Raw genomic sequence first — 17,190 nt, 5'->3', positions numbered from 1 at the left:
CGGACTTTCCGAGTTGAGAATGCTCTGTGTGTGAAGAGTGCCATTATAACAAAAGCAAGAAGATTGGGATACGCAGCTCCTCAATCCTACCTTGATGACATCCTCCCTCCCCCCTTTCCAGCTTGCTCAGATTAGTAAACGAAAAAGTTCTCCGCCAAAGGATCCGCCTTCCTCATCTGGTCATTCTTCCTCCTCAGCATCCACCTCAAGAACCACACCATGGCCACGACGGCCGCACAAAACACCGCGCTCGCCGCCGTGGCCTTGATGAACCGGGGCGAGTCGACGTCGGGCCAGAGGTACGGGGTGTAGACGCTGGCCAGGTTCGCACACGTGTTGGCCATGGCCATGGCGACGGCGCGCTTCTCGTCCGTCTGGCCCAGCGAGCTGCTCGTCCAGCCGATGACGATGTTGGTGACGCCGGCCAGCGAGCCGACGAAGAGCATGATGCCTGCGTACCGCACCCCGGTGTTGAGCGTGGCGGCGCACATGACGAAGCCCAAGATGGCCACCACCTCGCACGCGGTTATGTGCCAGGTCCGCTCGTTGGTGCGGCCAGAGTGGTGCGCCAGCCAGACGCTGACGATCATGGCGACGACGTAGGGCGGGGAGGTGAGGGCCAGGGCGGCCGACGTGTTGAAGCCGAGGGTGCGCACCAGCGTCGGGAGGAAGTTGAGGAAGCCGAGGGTGGTGACGTTGAGGTTGGACAGCAGGCAAAAGGCCCACGTCTTCCAGTCGCGCACCGCTTGCGATAGGCCGTCGAGGACGGTGGTCTTGCCGCCGCCGGTGCGGTTCGTCGTGTCCCGCTCGATCCGGTCGTGTGCCAGCTGGCGCTGCTCCGGGGTCAACCAGGGGGTGGTCAGGGGCTTGTTGGGTAGCATGTAGAAGGCGGGGATGGCGACTGCTAGAGAGAGGGCGCCTTGGATTATAAAGAGCCTGCAAGTGATAGATTGGGTCCATGTTAGAAAGTAGTATCTAGGCCTTACTTATCGCCATTGCAACTGCAGTTGCTGTGGTAGATAAGTAGATGAGTAGGTGGGCAGGGAATGTTGTAGGTCACTCACCATCTCCAACCAGCGAGGCCGGCCCTGCCATCTAGCTGAAAGACGCCCGCTGCAAACGGGCCAGAAATGGCGCTGGCAACAAGATTCCCTGTGAAAAATATTGAGAGTCGGGTTGCTATCTCCTTGCGGGTGTAGAGTGTGCCGAGGAGATATGTCACGCCGGGGAAGAACTAAAAAGGGAAAGTCAGTGAGTGTTGGGCCAAGAGCTGGATCAGGCTACTTACAGGAGCTTCAAAAAGACCGAGGAGGAATCGGCAAACAATCATTGTCTTGTAGTCATAGGCCTTGTAGGTAAGAAGGGTGACTAGCGACCACATTGCGTTGAATCCTGTAGGGCATCCATAATTTTTAGTGACTTGGTCAAATGTGATGTAGTGTGACCCTTGCATCGGTAGTGTATTCTCTTACCAGCCAAGTAAAAGCTTGGCCTTACTCGGCTCAACACCATATTGCTTGGTACTTGTCCAACGAGATATCCCACGAACAGGATAGAAATGCACGTGTTGTACTGTGTGCCCTTCAGGTCGAGGTCATCAGCCAACCCGTCGAGCTTTCCGTTGACCATGGCACTTCGGTCGAGAAAGTTAAAGAAGTACATGAGCCATATGATGGGCTGAGGTGGTTTGTCTGGTCAGCACTGGTTTGGTTTATTTGCGGCATCAGCCAAGATGAGGAAACACGCCGCGCCTCTTACCAGGCAGTACATGTCTAGCTTCCGAACAACAGCTAGCTCCTCTGGGCTCCTCTCGAGGGAGGCGCCAAAGTCGTCAATCCTGACGCCGGAATCTTGCTTGCCCAGGCCGTTGACGCCATCAGCCTGTCCGTTGGGAGGAGTAGCAACCTCTTCGTACGGAGGCGGAGCCGACCTCCCCTCGGCCTTGATGGCAATATCCTCGTTGCTGCTGGAACTCATTTTTGGCAAGTAAACGCGAGAAGTTTTCTCAGGACGCGACGTTGTCCTGCACGGCCGTTTTTACACGAAAGCAGGTCATGGTTGCTTTTTTGGCACCAGCCAACTTATTATATCAACGGTTCCCATGTTAGACGGGGCCACGGACCGAATGGAGGGTGCGCAAATACCCAACAGTCTTTTTCAGCAAGGTTTTTCGTGATAAAAAAAAGGGTTTTTTTCTCTTTTCGGCCATCATCTAATCTCGACCAATAGTCGCTTATAGAGAGGGCAAGGCATGATGATGGCGAAATCAGGAAGAGCTGGAAGCCAGCGGATTACACCTCCGGGCACACATGCCTTGCGAAAATGCGTCACCCGAATGATCCGTACTTTATACCGTCGTAGGAGTCCTAGTATGTCTTGGCAGAGCTTGCGTACAACCAACCAGACTTTGGACGAATATCGAACCTGTTGAGAGTCAGCATCGCAACTCCCAGACAACCCTACAAAGAAATGACTTTGACGGTTTGTATGCAAACCACCGGATGATCCAACGCTTTCGCCCGTCCGACCTCCCATCTCGAAGTTTAGATTAGGTTTGTGCAAGCGGTCAAAAAACAATACCTCCCAGCGGGATGAGTAAACCCAAGAACTGCTACGTACCTGGAGGCCTAAGCCCGAGCCATGGGGTAGAATTAGCCTGTTACATTTTTGTATAGACTTTTCTTCTTCTATTTCTACAGACAAGTTTTGTACACCATTAGTCCAGGGGAACAATCACACAGATCGGCTCACAACGGCTAACGTCTCAACCCAGCCTCTCGGCCTCCGCTAGCAGCTTTTCGATGCTAAAGTTCTCATTCCCCGTGCCAAACCACTCGACCAGCTCCCGCCTGGCCTTGGCCCTCTCCTCGCTCTGCAGCCTGCTGCCGCCCGCGGATAATGCCGGGTCCCAGCCGCCGTAGAAGCGCTGCAGGCACATGACGAGCCACTGCGCGTCCGCAATCTTAACCCCCCTGTTGTCGACCATGCTGCCCTGCATGAGGACGACGCCCTTGTCGTCGGCCAGGTCCGGGTGGTGCGTGACCGTCGTGTGGGGCTGCGCAAACTCGCCGCGGTTCTTGTACTCGGCCAGCTGCGTGAACAGAACCGTGCTGGTCCCCGTGGCCGCGTCGAACGTCCACTGCAGAAAGTGCATCTCGGCCCCCTGCTCCGGGTGCGGCACGGGGAGGACGAACTGCGGCCGCTGTCGGGCGAGCGCCTCCATGGCCTTGTAGGTGGGCGCCGGGACGACGGCGCACAGGCTCTTGGGGTCCGTTGTGTGCAGCAGCCGCCAGATCTCGGTCAGTTCGGGGACGGGGAGTTGGCGGACTTTGGGGAGGTCGACGATTGCGGAGAGGGGCTTCACTTGTGAGCCACTGCTGTCCTTTGCCGGGGTTGTTTCCGGTTTTGAATATGAATTGCTGCTTTGTTCTGTAGGTGTGCCTGCCGTGTTCGCACCCGATTCGACAGTCTGAGTAGCTCGGGCGGCAGGTTCGTCGGCCAGGATCTTGTCCAAGCCAGGCGGTGCAATGGCGGCGGCGGCTTTTCGCTGCTCCTTGATCCTCTCGGCATAAGCTTGCTTGAGCTCGTCGATTCCGGTAAGTCCTTCTGACTTGGCCTTGCGGTCAAGCTTCTCGCGGTACTTTTCTGCGATATTCTGACGCGGGCGCGTGGTGGTGAGGAAGCGGATGTCATGCACCTCTGCCCATCGCCGCTGCTGCTTGAAGAGTTGTAATGGTCGGCAACGGCTGATGGACTGCCGGAGCATTGGGGCGGCAGCCCTGCTGAGCCCTGCTGCTGCCATTGTGAATTCGGGGGTTCAGGAGAATCGGACTAAGTGCGGTTAGTGAATCTCAAAAATGATCTCCATCCTTCTGCAGAATGCAACGGGAGCTATCTCGTTCCTGCAGATGCCGTCATTGGTTCAATTGCAGGGGTCCTTCTATCATTGCAGAAAATCTTTATCACCACGTGATGTTTGAGACAAGGCTTGGTCACTTTGATCCTGCCGGAACTTCCAGTTTGAAGACAACTACCTATCTACGTGGTACCAACATGATTGAAACAGTGATCGATGGCTTGTTTCATTTCCAACGTAATCCCGCATTGCACTCTTGTGTCTTGTTGATGATTAATACATCCAACAAAAGGATACATTGCCCTCGGAGCTAGGCTCTCGGCGCCGAAGTCGGCAAAATCACATGATCGTTTGACCGTAGTACAGGGATATTTCCCACGTGGAATGGTGCGATGTGCATGCAGTTGTTGTTTGCAGATCGGAAACAGCCGGGATCGCTGACATATCAAAGTACGATTAATTCATCTGTCAAGTCGCCATCATTCGATTTCGGGCATTGACGTGCAATCTCTTTGGTAATCGGGATTTGGAATTCAATAGCCCGGCTGCATACCCAACCGGTTCCCGCCAAGAATTATTTCACAGGCACAAAAAAAAAACCAAAAAACCAAACAGCTCCGCGCATCGGAGCGCGATATATTTAGAAACAAGAAAGAAAAGTCAGCACGGAGCTCGGCTTTGGCAACTCGGCGCCACCGTCTACGAGAATTGAAGATGTTCTAGACTTTATGGGGAAGCTTCCAGCAAATCATTGCTTGCAAATTGTAGTGGCAATTAAATACAAACTTATATATACTGATGGATTTGTTATCGTTGTCTGCCTGACCTCCATTGTCCGGGAAAGCATGTCAAAGTCTCCATAGGGCAATATTTCCAGACCCGCTACGGACTGTAGGAAAACATACGCGACTCTTATCGTCAGTCCCAAGTCCCGGAAGTGAACCCACAAACTTACCTCAGAACGGAGTCTCGAGTGGGACCCGTTGACTCTCTGCTCTCTAGCCAGACCAATCAACAAGATTCCATTTGTGAATCTAATCGCCGACCCTGAGCTTTAAGCTTCGAGCAAGAATTCTTCTCGTCCTGCTGCAAACCGAACCGAGTTTGCCCCGAACTTGTTGACTCTCCTTAGCTGTCAAGTCTCCTTCTCTCCTTTTTACACCGTCTTATCCATCTCTCCTTGGTCTTCATATTCCTTCCAAACCCTGTATTACCTACCACTGAAGTCAGAGACCTCATTTTAATCACAACTCCAAGGTTTGTTTCCCCCCTCCGCCAAATCACATCCCGCCGTAGATCCCTGTACCGAAAAAACAGCCTCAGCTGAGCACAAACTGAACCATCCTGAAAATGCAGATGGCCTCTGCCTCTCGTCAGATCCTTCGGGCTGCGTCCCGCGCCAGCACCCGCACCGCGTTCGCCCCGGCTGCATCACGCGGCCTCGCCGCCCGCACCATCGCTGGCCGCCGCTTCTACTCGTCTTCGTCCGAGCCCGCCAAGGCCTCGTCGTCCAACCTCGGCTGGATTGCCGGTGCCCTTGCCGCCGCTGCTGCTGGTGCCGGTTACTGGTACACCCAGAACGGTGGCGCCGCCACGCTCACCAAGCCCGAGTTCAAGGACTACCAGACCGTGTACAACGACATTGCCAGCCGCCTCGAGGAGAACCCCGACTACGACGATGGTAGCTACGGCCCCGTCCTCGTGCGCCTGGCTTGGCACGCTAGCGGTACCTACGACAAGGAGACCGGCACTGGCGGCAGCAACGGTGCCACCATGCGCTTCTCGCCTGAGGGTGGCCACGGTGCCAACGCTGGTCTGAAGGCCGCCCGTGACTTCCTGGAGCCTATCAAGGGTAAGCCACTGAGATCCTAGGAGTCCTTTGACGACGAGGGTGTGTCAAGGAATCTTGTCCCTTGCCCAAAAGCTAACGCATTGCCACAACCAACAGCCAAGTACCCCTGGATCACCTACTCTGACCTCTGGATCCTTGGAGGCGTCTGCGCCATCCAGGAGATGCTGGGCCCCAAGATCCCTTACCGCCCTGGTCGCTCCGACAAGGACGCCGCTGCCTGCACTCCCGACGGCCGCCTGCCCGACGCTGCCCAGCGCCAGGACCACGTCCGTAACATCTTCTACCGCATGGGCTTCAACGACCAGGAGATCGTTGCCCTGGCCGGCGCTCACGCCCTGGGCCGCTGCCACACCGACCGCAGCGGCTTCGACGGCCCCTGGACCTTTTCGCCTACCGTGCTGACCAACGACTACTTCAAGCTGCTGCTCAACGAGAAGTGGGAGTACAAGAAGTGGGATGGTCCTAAGCAGGTGAGTTTTTGATATTTTTTTGTGAGAGGTGCTATAATGGCTTTGAAGCATGAGATTTCTGACCCTGGATGAACGAAACAGTACGTCGACAGCAAGACCAAGAGCCTCATGATGCTGCCCGCGGACATGTGCCTCATCGAGGACAAGAAGTTCAAGGAGTGGACCAAGAAGTACGCCGACGACAACGACCTGTTCTTCAAGGACTTCTCTGCCGCTGTGCTCAAGCTGTTTGAGCTCGGTGTGCCGTTCGCCGAGGGTACCGAGAACCAGAGGTGGATCTTCAAGCCCACCAGCGAGTAAAGAAGCAAACTCGGATTTTATGGGGACTGGTTGGGGAGGACTTGATGGTTAGACTTGTTAGAATTTTTTCCCTTTTTATTTTCTTTTTTAGAAGGCTAGACGTGGACCACTCCATATACCCAGATGGGGGGTGGGGGTGGACGAGACGGTGGGGAGAAGCTACTCCCTCGAAGATTTGTATAAAGCAGAGCGGTCATCGCGACCATTTGAAGATCTCTTTTGTGTAAAGAGTGTACAATACAGTACTTTTTTTTTACGTGGCAACTTGCTGAGATACAGATGCCATCCTTTTTTCGATCGAGAGTGAGGCATGTCGTTGGAATAAGGACACTCCGGCTCGTCGGGAATGTTTCATTTGATGGAGCGACGGGAGGTGCCCTCCCTGCCCGCTTGGCTGCATCGCACCCCCGCAGAGGCGAGGAGGAGGAGCGCCAAGCCCCGGCAGGTACATGGTTCCCCGCATTCCATCAACCCCGACGGGGTTAAGACGATGCTACGATGGTGTACCTGGATTCCAGTCATTGAATGGAATGGCACAGAGAGACGGGTTGGTCGGGAAGGGATGTCAAAAAATATGTGGTCATCATGTCATTAATTGCCTTCTCACAGAGAAGGAGCACGGTGGGATCTGTGTGTGTACCGAACAACATAGTAGTAGCACCTCCCCTCACGCCGCCAACCTCCCTTGGACCTTGCCCCTCCACCACTCTGCCCAATCAAGGACCTTTCTCCCCTTCCTCGCGTCTTCTGCACAAAACACCATGGCGTGGCTCCTCAGGACGTCCTCGAGGCTGCAGCCCACAATCTCCCTCTGCGCCCTCTCGGCGCTCCAGCCGTGGTTCTTGACCTTGTCCACGGCCAGCACAAACTGCCTGGTGAGGCCGTTGTCGCCGCCGCCGTGGCCGACGCTCTCGAGCCGGGGCCGGTGGACCGTGGTCTGGCCGGTGCGGAAGTCGGACACGGAGATGGTCTGCGAGTCGGCGTACACCTCGCCGTGCTCGCCGTAGATGAGCGTGTGGCGCTGGCAGATCTTGGTGGTCTGCGACACCATGTGGAAGGTCGCCTGCTTGGCGCCGAGGCCCCGCGGCTGGTCCTCGTCCCACGTCAGCGTCACCACCTGATTGTCGCACACGTCGTTGTCGCCCTCCCAGACGCAGCGGCCGAACCAGTTGCGCGCCTTGACCTGCTCGTCTGGGGTGGCGGCGTCGTAGTCCTCGCTCAGTTTGGAGAGCAGCACCTCCCGGGCCTGGTTCTTGTCCGTGTAGCTCTCAATGTCCGGCACCACGATGTCGACTGGCCAGTTGGTGTTGCTCGAGTCCAGGCTGCGCAGCCCGAAGCTGTCGGTGCCGTCGGCGTAGATGCGCTTGGCAGAGAACTTGCAGTCCCTCTCGATGGGGCAGGATAGACAGTTCGTCGCAGCCCCAGCGGCCTTTGGCTTGCGGCTCTTCTTGAACAAATGCAGCCCACCGGAGCTGGAGACGGTGGAGGGGAGGTGCGGGTCCTCCCCCGCGCAGAGCAGCCACAGCAAAACGTCAATGTCGTGGCAGCTCTTTGTCAGCAGGCTCGGGGCCGACGTGTCCTCGCGGCGCCAGTTCCCGCGGACGTACGAGTGGGAAAAGTGCCACCACCCGACGGGTTCCGTGTGCACCACGTTGAGCACGTCGCCCACGCACCTCTCCTCCAGCAGCAGCCTGCGCAGCTCGATGTTGTGCGGACTGTAGCGCAGCACGTGCCCGATGGAGAAGACGTTGCCCGCGCCGCGCAGCGCCCGGTACATCTCGACGCAGTCCCCGAGGCGCGTGGCCAGCGGCTTCTCGCACATGACGTGCAGGCCGCCCAGCTCGGCGAGGCCTATGACGACCTCGCGGTGGAGGTGGTCCTGGACGCAGACAAAGACGGCGTCCACGCCCGCGGGCTCGCCGTCGCCGGCACCGCTGCTGCTGCACCTCTCCCGGCGGGCCTTTTCGTACGCCACAAAGGCCTTCCAGTCGCTGAAGCCGTGGGGTTCCGCGTCGGTCCAGCCGGCGATGAACTGAGTGCCGATGACGGAGCGGCGATACGGGTCCGGCTCGGCGACGGCGACGACGACGCCGTTGCTGGATGTTTTTACGGCAGATGCGTACGTCTGGCCGCGTGACCCGGCGCCGATTATGAGGATGCGGGGCGGGGAGGCCGACATGGGTGGTGGAGGGGGTGGGAGGACATTTTCTGATGGTTCCGCCATTGTGTTCTGTGTCGTCTGTGGCTGGAACTTAAAATTTGAGCGAGCGGTAAGTTTGGGACTGATGAGGGATGAAGAATTTGGGTTTCTTCAAGGTGATTTAGTGGTTACAAAAGCTGTTGCGTAGGTCGGCTTGGATTGACGGATGGAGGAAGGTTGGATCCGCTTTTGAAGTCTGTGCTTTACCCCGGATTCTTAATGGATTGGCACGAACCACTTAGCTTCGAGCGATTTGCAACGTGAAGCAACCATACCCCACTATAGTCTGATAGCTGGAAAAGGCAAGCTGAACCCAAACCTGACATACATGATTGGGTTGTTCTGCTAAAAGGTAAATGTAGGTTACTGCTACGTTGCAGTGGTCACGAAGTCGAGGCTTCTGGTCTGATGCCTTTTTGGGTCGCCGCAGAGGTAATTGTAACAATCCCTTTGCAGCAGAGCAGTCATTGTCGATGTCGATCAAAGTAACATTGGAACTAGGTCAAATGTTGTCGCCAGAAACAAACTTGCAATCGAAGCTGCATGGAAGCATTCGGTTATTGTACCCGAGATAACAAATCCAAAGAAGCATGGCTATTTGTCAAGTCCCCGAAAACCACTTGCTCTCCAACACTACATTCTCGACTAACAGTGAAATCCTACTCCAACATTCTTGACGATGACATCAATCTGTACGCCGGGGTGGTGGCGGGTTCCTCCGATAGACCACCACTCTCCATAGTCCCAGAGCGAGTCGCAGTTGTACAGGAGGGCGTTCGCCGCGTGGGCAATCCAGGAAAAGCCGGTGGGGGTGGTCCAGCTCGAGTTGCCCTATCATTCCGGTTTCTGTTGTCAGCCATCGTGTTTCCCCCTTTTTTGGTCTGCTCCTTCTGAGAAAAGAAGAAGAGAAAAAAAAGACTCACCAAGTTGCACCAAGAAATCCCACTGTTGTGCATACACGCAACCCTCTGACACTCCCCAGCCTCGATGGTGGCCGGGCCGGGCACGCTCATGAGGTAGTCGATGTTGCGCCTGGTGTAGGGGATGTCGGCCTGGTAGCGGTGGCAGAGGCACTCCGACCAGTCGCCGTCGCCCTCGGCCGGCTTGTTCTGCTCGGGCCAGTAGTAGCCGTACTCGTAGCCCCTGTGCATGCACAGCATCCAGTCCGGCGGCCGGGGGCAGCCGCGGCACCCGCCGTGGCTGTAGTCGGCCCTGTCTTCGGCCTGTCGCCTGCCGAGGCCCGCGGTGGCGTCTGAGCGGAGCGGTCCGACGGCCGGTCCCGCGGGCGTGGCGATGGAGGCGATGTCGAATGCGTCGAGGGCGGCGCGGCGCTTGGCGAGCTGCGGCGCAAAGTCGGTCTCGTAGTTTGGGTTGAGGCGCAGCATCTCGGCCCAGACCTTTTGCACGGTCCCGTTGAGCGTGATGTGCTCGCCCGGTCGGATCTCGACTTGGAAGCGGGGCTCTGTCAGGACGAAGCCGGGGGGTGGGAAGACCTGTTGGCGAAAGGTGATGGTTGGCTGTTAGCTGAGTGCTTGGGCAAGTCGAGAGCGTAGTTTGGTTGAAGAGATTATTGTTAAGCACCCGTCTGCAGCTGTGTCAAAGAGGGAAATGGCGCAATCCAACTCACATCGTCCTGGATGGGTACGACTGGTGATGCGAAGATTGTGGGCACCAGGCCGGTGAAGATAAGAAAGTAAAAAGATGGAGAATGCATGATGTCTTGACTGGTAAATCCGAAGTTCAAGATTGTAGAGTCAAGTTTCTGGTGCAAATGTTTGGGCTGTCGATATAGTGAAGTTGTGATCAAAACATACGAAAGCCTCACAAAGTTCCTCATGAATGGAAAGGGAGCTATTTATAGGAGATGCAGCCGAAAAGCCTTCAAAGGTGATCTCAAAAAGTTAAAGGGTATGCACGAAAACAAATAGTTATACCCTAGCGCCAGGAAAGGGGCTGGGCAGCAGCGCATCTAGGGCTTCCTTTTTTGTTCTGTATACACTGATACATGAACCTTGTTCGGTTAGCCTGCTCGCCTTCCACCCTAATGCAACCACTATCGGCAGCAGGGTTTTGAGGCATGTATCGAAACCATCGCCACTGGCAAAGAAAACCACGTACAAGCTTTCTTCGTTGCAGCCGCCACTCTAGGTTTCCGGGCCAACTTGACCAGCATGTGCGTGTAGGGTGAAAAGTGACGAAACCTAGACACCTAATGCAGAGAGCACAAACAAAGCTAGACACTGACGACAGTAAATGCAGTGGCTTCGCTTGAACGCATTTGGAGAACGACAAAACCCGTAATAATTTTGCTTATCAATGTACAACCTCCAGGCATTTGACAGTGCACGGCCGTCTCCCATTCCAAAACACTTCATCGCACATCCCAAACCTACTTGTCGAGGGCCATAATCTTGGTGGCAGCGTGCTCGGCGGCAATGACAATCATGGCAGACGGGTTGCTGGTCACCATTCCCGGGAAGATGGAGGCGTCGACGACAAAGAGGTTGTCGGTGCCGTAGACCTTGGTGTTGGTGTCGATGACGGCCGTGCCGCCGCTGCGACCATCGTCGGTGCCGAGCTTGGTGGTACCTAGTTGCAAGTGCAAACAAGGCGTGTTAGCATGGCTTCCTGACGTCTCACGTAACAAGGGGGGGGGGGGGGGGTCACTAGACTCGTGCTTACCCATCCAGTGGTTCGCCCTGCGCTGGGCAGGCGTGGTCAGCAGCGAGTTGACATAGGCCTCGCTGGTCTGGTTGAGGCTGGGTACGTGCCAGGTGAGGTTCTGGACGGCGGCCAGCGAGGCGCGGACGTTGTCGAGCGACTGGATGACGGCGAGGCGGTCGTTGTCGTCGCGCAGGTACGGCGGGGTCACGACGCGCGTGTCCAGCCTGCTGGTGATGGACATGCGGCCGCGGCTGGTCAGGCCGCGGCCCAGGTACATGCTCATGGTCATGGACGTGTTAGTGGTGCCCTCGACGCGCGCCGTCCACTGGAACTGCCTGACCACGCCGTCGGCGCCCCGGACCTCCTCCCAGAACAGCGGGCCGATGTTGGGCGCCGCCTGCGCCAGGATCCCCGTGCGGCTGCCCAGGTACTTTTGCTCGTCCGACGGGTTTGGGTGGTCCCACGCCTCGTAAAAGTCGTAAAAGACAACGTCCGGGTGGTCCACGATGGTGTCGGTGTTGACGTGGTCGACGAGGTTGTAGCCCACGGGCAGGTCGATCCACTCCGACTCGCTGATCATGGAGGCGCCGTCGGACGCAGACGCCTTGACCGTGGCCAGGGAGTCGGCTGGGCCGATGCCGCTGCGGAAGAGCACCTTTGCGGTGCCAAAGACGCCGGCCGACAGGATGACGCGGCCCGTGCTTGCTGTGACGTTGACGACGCCCGCGTAGCCGTGGCCGGTCGCGGGGTTGCCCTCAATCTCGACGCCGGTGACGCGCCCGCCGGACCGGATCAGCCTCCTGACGCTGGTATCGGTGATGAGGCGGAAGTTGGGGCGCTCGGAGGCAGTCTTGAGGTAGGTCGCCAGGGGACCGCCACGCTCGCCGCCGGAGAACATAAAGGTCGAGTGGCCGAATGTCCGGTTCTTGCGGTCGGGGGAGGAGTTGGGCTCGTCGATGCGCTGCCAGCCCGCGGAGCTCAGACCCGAGGACAGGACGTTGAAGCCTTGGTCGTAGTAGATCCTCCCGTCTTGCGAGGGTCTTACTGTGCCCGGGATACGGGAGAAGACACGGTCCGTGGCCTGGCGAGTGTCGCTGGACTTCCAGCCAGCGGGAAAGTTCTCGTCCCAATCGAGAGGGTGAGGCTGTTTCGGGGTTTGTTGTCAGCTTGGGAATGGACAAACGAACTAAAGATGAATAGGAATAGGCATTTACCTTCCACCACAAACCGGCATTCACGGCAACGCCACCTCCCAGCACACAACCAGCCATCTGGTCCATGTCGGTGCATGCAACACCAACAGAGTCGGCCCAGATCTGGTTGCAGAGGCCGGGGACATCGAACCTGGTCAGCTTGGTCTCGTTGAGCCAGTCGGGGCGCATGGTGCCACCCCAGTAGCCTGTCGACGGTGGTCCCTTTTCGATCAGCAAGACGCTGTGGCCCTTTTCGCTGAGCTTGTCGGCAACGGTGATGCCGCCCGCACCGGCTCCCACCACAATATAGTCAAACTCTGAGCTAGGTGCGGGAGTAAAGGTCACGGCAGGTGCCGAGGTGGTGGTCGTGGCCGGGACTGTTGTCTCCACGCTTGTTGGTGGTGCCGAGGTCATGGTGGCTGCTGTGGTTCTGTGGTTTGCATAGATGCTGTCAGTGACCCTTGCAGCTTTTGAAGGGCCAAGGCGGAGTAGAAGAAGAGTCAAGCTCGGCAAGTACTCACGTTGGAGAGCTAACGCCGCAGCTGCCCGAAACAGTCTTGGTCGCCAGCCCAGCCCACTGGCTGTACTCACTCCTGGCCAGACCCTCCAACACGGCACCGTACTGGCCAAACCCGGTGTCGTGGAACCCGTGGACGATCTTGTCCGGGCATTCCGGGCTGGACGGCGTGTCGGAGCCAGAAGCACGGCCGAGGACCAAGAAGCCCTGGCTGGTCGACGCCTTTCCTGCGTCGCCGTCCTGCTCCCAGGCCAAGCAGCCCTGGCAGCGGTAGGTGACCTCGAAGTAGTCGTCGGTGACCTTTGACGAGATCTGCGTGAGCTTGGCGTCGCCCTTGTAGACGCCGGGAAAGGCATAGCCCGTGACGTAGCGGAAGCTCGTCAGCACCTGGTCGCCGTGCGGCCAGGCCACCAGCAGCAGGGCGCCGATCATCTGACCCGACTCGCCGTGCGAAAGTCCGCACCAGCCGCCTTCTCCTTTGCTGCTTTTGCCGCAGCGCTAGTTGCCCAGATTCATTCTGTATGTTAGTTGCTGTGAACTACTTGTGAACTCCTTGTCAAGGCATGATGGAAGCCATCTAATCTCAGAGGTGAGCGGGATCGGGCTTACAAGGAGACCAATGTATTCGGTCGAGTCTGTCGTCAAGGCGTTCTCGGGCAGAGCCATGCCAAACTCGAAAGGAGCTTGGGAGCCACCGGCGGCAGCGGACCAGGTGCCAAAGGTGATTCCGGACTCGTGCTTAACCATGGTGGGTTCTTGGGCGAGGCATGGTTGCACGGCTTGTATCCCATGTTAGCTCATGTTTGGGACAGCGGGACAAAGTGCGAAAGTGTGCAGCATCTTTTTTTGGACTTACACAGCGCAGCCACCGCAAAAGCGGCGACGCGGCCACTTCTGAACTTCATCTTGTGCTAGTATGAATGACACAGCAGACCACCAGAAGAACAGCGGCGATCAAAGGTTGGCCGATGATCTATCTCGGATCAACAGTCGCAAAGAACGAACGGCGAACAGTCGATATAAGATCCAGCTCGTGGACGAGAGGGGAAAGAAAGAAAGCCCGCATGCAATCACATCAGCACAGAGGGGGGCGATCAATGGCTACTATATGCACTCCAGGGGCACATATTATCAAGGTGCAAACCAGGACAAGGAACATGAGCCGGGTCCCAAGGCCGCGGGTCATAAGTCGCTCTATTATCCACCCCCCAAACAAAGCCATGATGTGCCATTCTGCCTCGGACGCAGACTCCGAAGAACCTGGAAGATCAAATCGCAGCAACAAAGGACCAGGGTTCCCGATGAGGAAGCTGGATCCCCTTGTGCGCCTGTCAAAAGACTGCTGTCGGTAAATCTGGGGTGTGAAACAAGCGCAGATCCCAGCCAGCAGAGCAGGAAAAAAAAACACAGCCAGGCAAGCCGCCACTGGAATTGCTGGGATAACTAATTGGGGTGTCGCATAGAGGCAGGCGGGGGGCACGAGAGATTTAGGCTGCAATATCGAGCTATAGCTGATCGTTTGCCAGGTGTTTTTTTTTTTGTGAACCCTCCGGGCCCACCGGGGTAGGTAATGCAATGGGATGACAGGCCTCGCTTGCCTGCTGGGACGAGACCGCGGAACCTCTGCTGGTTCTTACCAGTCTGACAGAGGCAGGGGTTGTTCTCTGTCTCACAATACCGAACAGACTATGTAAGCCAAGACAAGACCGGCAGAGGGTTCCTGGAGGAATCAAAGTGGGTAAAAAAGTAAAGAAAAAAGAAAAAAAAAGAAGAAAAAAAAAGAAGAAAAAAAAAGCTGCGGAGAATTCCAAGCGGGGCGGAAATTGGCCTTGCTGTTGTCGATAGCTTGATATAAATTAGCTCTCCCTGCGGCTCATGTCGTCGCCTTTCGGTTGTGCATCCCGGCTGTTCCGACCGTCGCCAGGAGTAACAAGCATGGCCGGTGGAAAGGCAGTTGTGCCTTGGCCATGCTTGAGTGGGTGACCTGCAACTCCAGCTTGCAGGCCGAATGGAAAGACAAGTCCTTCCTCGAAAAAGGTGGGCAAAATCCAGACCGTCGAAGCGAGTCTTGTCCTTTCGGGTACCTACAGGTGCACAGCCCAGGTCACCCACGCCCAGGTTGGCGGTCCCCACAGGCAGGTTGTATCCGTAAGATTTCAGATGGGTCGTTGTTTTTTTATCTCCTTCCCTTTTTCTCAATGGGTGGCGGAACCCCCAAGACGGCATGACACCCCGGGTGTGCCGAAGCTTGCAAACGATCTCCATGGAGTCAGATCCCCGCCTTGGCGGGGGGAGCATTTTGGGGGCAAGGTGGGGTTAATCTACTGCTGACAGTAAGAAAGCGAGCCCTTACTAACAAGCGCCACGGCTAAATTGGATAGCAATGTGGACAAAGTTGCAACTTGATGAAATCAGGAAGGCAATTCGTGTGTTTTCACAAGGCTTTCAAGGAATTGTCTTTTTCTATGTACTTACTTTGTTTTTAATTTTTTTTCAAGTCAGTCTTCTACATGTTGGACCCATCACCCATTTAGCCACAATAATCTCCAAATATCCATGCCCCAAATCTCGACCCATCGTCACTCAAATATCACCTTGGTGCAATTCAGGTGACCTGCAGGCCAGAAGAGCGCATGTCACCAAAATCGGCGATGTGTATGATGCAAAGGTCGCTAATGCCGCATTGTTTCACAAATGTGCGGTTTCTCTCGGCAGTCATCCGAGACGGAGGCTCCCTTCCGCTACCCCCCCCCCCCCCCCCCCCCCCCCAACTGGTGATTCCGATAAGCCATTGGGTCGCGGGTCGAAATTGGGGTTGGGTATTTTGCCACGTGCCTTTTGTCCCTGACACTAATTGATTCGGCATCAAGTTTCGCAGTTGTGGCCAAAGGCAGTCTGCAGGAAAGAAGATGGGATTTTCAACCGACTCCAAGCAACAGTACAGAACCGTAACCCTAACCCGAGATCCAGGGGATTCAGGGGTGACCCCCTGGAACTTTTCAGGCATAATGTGAGCTGGGCTTTTTTATTTTGTAAATGTTCTGGCTTCACATTTACTGGCTTATGTTGCCATGCAGTATCAGTTGAAGCTAAACTATTTTTATACGAGGATCAGACAAGGATACAATTGACAGGCGAAACTAAATGTCTACATGGATTGCAGCTGGCCCATCGAGAGGCCGACATTCTGGATACCTTCCATGTAGGCAAATTCCGACGCCGGCTAGTAAATTTTGCGGCCATACGCAGCCTGCAACTACTCATCTTCCGTGTCGCTTCCAAACATGGCCATCATCCCGCTTGATTTCCCAACAGCCCGTTGTTGACATTGGCAACGGAAAGGAATTCCGAAGTGGATAGATCCCGCATCGATCCCATCCCCACTTGAACAGCCAAATCCGGATGTGACAACTTATAAGTGAACGGGAAAAATGTCCTCTTTTTTTTCTCTTGACTGCTCTGCTTGGTCAGATGTGAGGAAACCATTGCAAGCGGCGCCAAACTTGGCTTTATCATTCCATTCAATCATGCGCGTCTTGCACTTGCAGCCAGGTTGGCAAGACAGCGACTGACGATGGACCCACTCTTGGGAGTCTTTGAGGGTCGAATGCGCCCTAATAAAAGAAAGGGGTTCGTGCAGGCCTCACACACAAGACATTGCAGAGTTGGGCACTCAGCCTCGTACCCTCTTGTGCGCTGTCTAGCATTTCTGAAGCGGGGCGGCCTAGTGGTCATCTTTCAAGCCTCAAACAAGCTCATATAAAAAAACAAGAAATTAATAAAAAAAAATAAAAAAAACGCCGGTTGAGAGTCCCATAAAAGCACGCTCGGGTCTGGGCTGGCGTTCGATGCAGGAGAATAGGAACCAGCTTTGAAGATTGCAAAGCAGACGATGATGAAATTGCATCGCATCGGCAAGCTGCGATTTCACGCTTCCGTTAACATATGCTCTTTCCGGACCTTTCAGGACGAGGCCGGCGACTCTGGGACCCCGATGCATGGCGCACGAAATTGCAGAGGCGCTTACATGGAATGGATTCTTGCGAGTTGCGACACCTTTGATGTCCGACTTTTAGGAGACAGTGGAGCATTTGGTTTGCTAATTATTTTATGCGTTTGTATGTTGACGCATAAATCC

General features: G+C 55.9%; 7 protein-coding genes across 7 annotated transcripts; 1 reads left to right on the top strand and 6 right to left on the bottom strand.

Annotated features, from left to right (window-relative positions):
* Positions 1-131: 131 nt before the first annotated feature.
* MGG_04511 (MFS transporter) lies at positions 132-1,977 on the bottom strand (the record flags this gene model as incomplete). Its single annotated transcript, XM_003710896.1, has 5 exons — positions 132-936; positions 1,065-1,234; positions 1,289-1,392; positions 1,473-1,677; positions 1,759-1,977. 5 exons carry the CDS (start codon positions 1,975-1,977, stop codon positions 132-134), a joined length of 1,503 nt encoding a protein of 500 aa, XP_003710944.1.
* A 422-nt stretch (positions 1,978-2,399) lies between these two features.
* On the bottom strand, positions 2,400-4,114 carry MGG_04544 (F1F0 ATP synthase assembly protein Atp11). The gene is made up of 2 exons (XM_003710895.1): positions 2,620-4,114; positions 2,400-2,424 (listed from the first exon to the last, which is right to left on the bottom strand). Exon 1 carries the CDS (start codon positions 3,800-3,802, stop codon positions 2,765-2,767), a length of 1,038 nt encoding a protein of 345 aa, XP_003710943.1. The 5' UTR covers positions 3,803-4,114; the 3' UTR covers positions 2,400-2,424; positions 2,620-2,764.
* A 432-nt stretch (positions 4,115-4,546) lies between these two features.
* MGG_04545 (cytochrome c peroxidase) lies at positions 4,547-6,751 on the top strand. The gene is made up of 4 exons (XM_003710894.1): positions 4,547-5,113; positions 5,213-5,708; positions 5,805-6,178; positions 6,260-6,751. Exons 2-4 carry the CDS (start codon positions 5,213-5,215, stop codon positions 6,476-6,478), a joined length of 1,089 nt encoding a protein of 362 aa, XP_003710942.1. The 5' UTR covers positions 4,547-5,113; the 3' UTR covers positions 6,479-6,751.
* Positions 6,752-7,042: 291 nt separating this feature from the next.
* On the bottom strand, positions 7,043-8,814 carry MGG_16520 (uncharacterized protein). Its single transcript, XM_003710893.1, has one exon. It carries the CDS (start codon positions 8,700-8,702, stop codon positions 7,146-7,148), a length of 1,557 nt encoding a protein of 518 aa, XP_003710941.1. The 5' UTR covers positions 8,703-8,814; the 3' UTR covers positions 7,043-7,145.
* A 430-nt stretch (positions 8,815-9,244) lies between these two features.
* On the bottom strand, positions 9,245-9,691 carry MGG_16519 (uncharacterized protein; the record flags this gene model as incomplete). The annotated part of the gene is made up of 2 exons (XM_003710892.1): positions 9,245-9,509; positions 9,602-9,691. 2 exons carry the CDS (start codon positions 9,689-9,691, stop codon positions 9,324-9,326), a joined length of 276 nt encoding a protein of 91 aa, XP_003710940.1. The 3' UTR covers positions 9,245-9,323.
* Positions 9,692-10,807: 1,116 nt separating this feature from the next.
* Positions 10,808-14,489, bottom strand: MGG_13809 (cellobiose dehydrogenase). Its single transcript, XM_003710891.1, has 6 exons — positions 13,909-14,489; positions 13,662-13,831; positions 13,057-13,550; positions 12,557-12,965; positions 11,361-12,486; positions 10,808-11,267 (listed from the first exon to the last, which is right to left on the bottom strand). Exons 1-6 carry the CDS (start codon positions 13,955-13,957, stop codon positions 11,068-11,070), a joined length of 2,448 nt encoding a protein of 815 aa, XP_003710939.1. The 5' UTR covers positions 13,958-14,489; the 3' UTR covers positions 10,808-11,067.
* A 419-nt stretch (positions 14,490-14,908) lies between these two features.
* MGG_16518 (uncharacterized protein) lies at positions 14,909-15,350 on the bottom strand (the record flags this gene model as incomplete). Its single annotated transcript, XM_003710890.1, has 2 exons — positions 14,909-15,079; positions 15,141-15,350. The coding sequence occupies 2 exons, from the start codon at positions 15,348-15,350 to the stop codon at positions 14,909-14,911; spliced, it is 381 nt and encodes a 126-aa protein (XP_003710938.1).
* Between the last annotated feature and the right edge of the window lie 1,840 nt (positions 15,351-17,190).

The sequence above is a fragment of the Pyricularia oryzae genome, chromosome 1, assembly GCF_000002495.2.
Source record: "Pyricularia oryzae 70-15 chromosome 1, whole genome shotgun sequence".
Classification (NCBI taxonomy): domain Eukaryota; kingdom Fungi; phylum Ascomycota; class Sordariomycetes; order Magnaporthales; family Pyriculariaceae; genus Pyricularia; species Pyricularia oryzae.
This window is presented reverse-complemented; position numbering and strand designations above follow the sequence as displayed.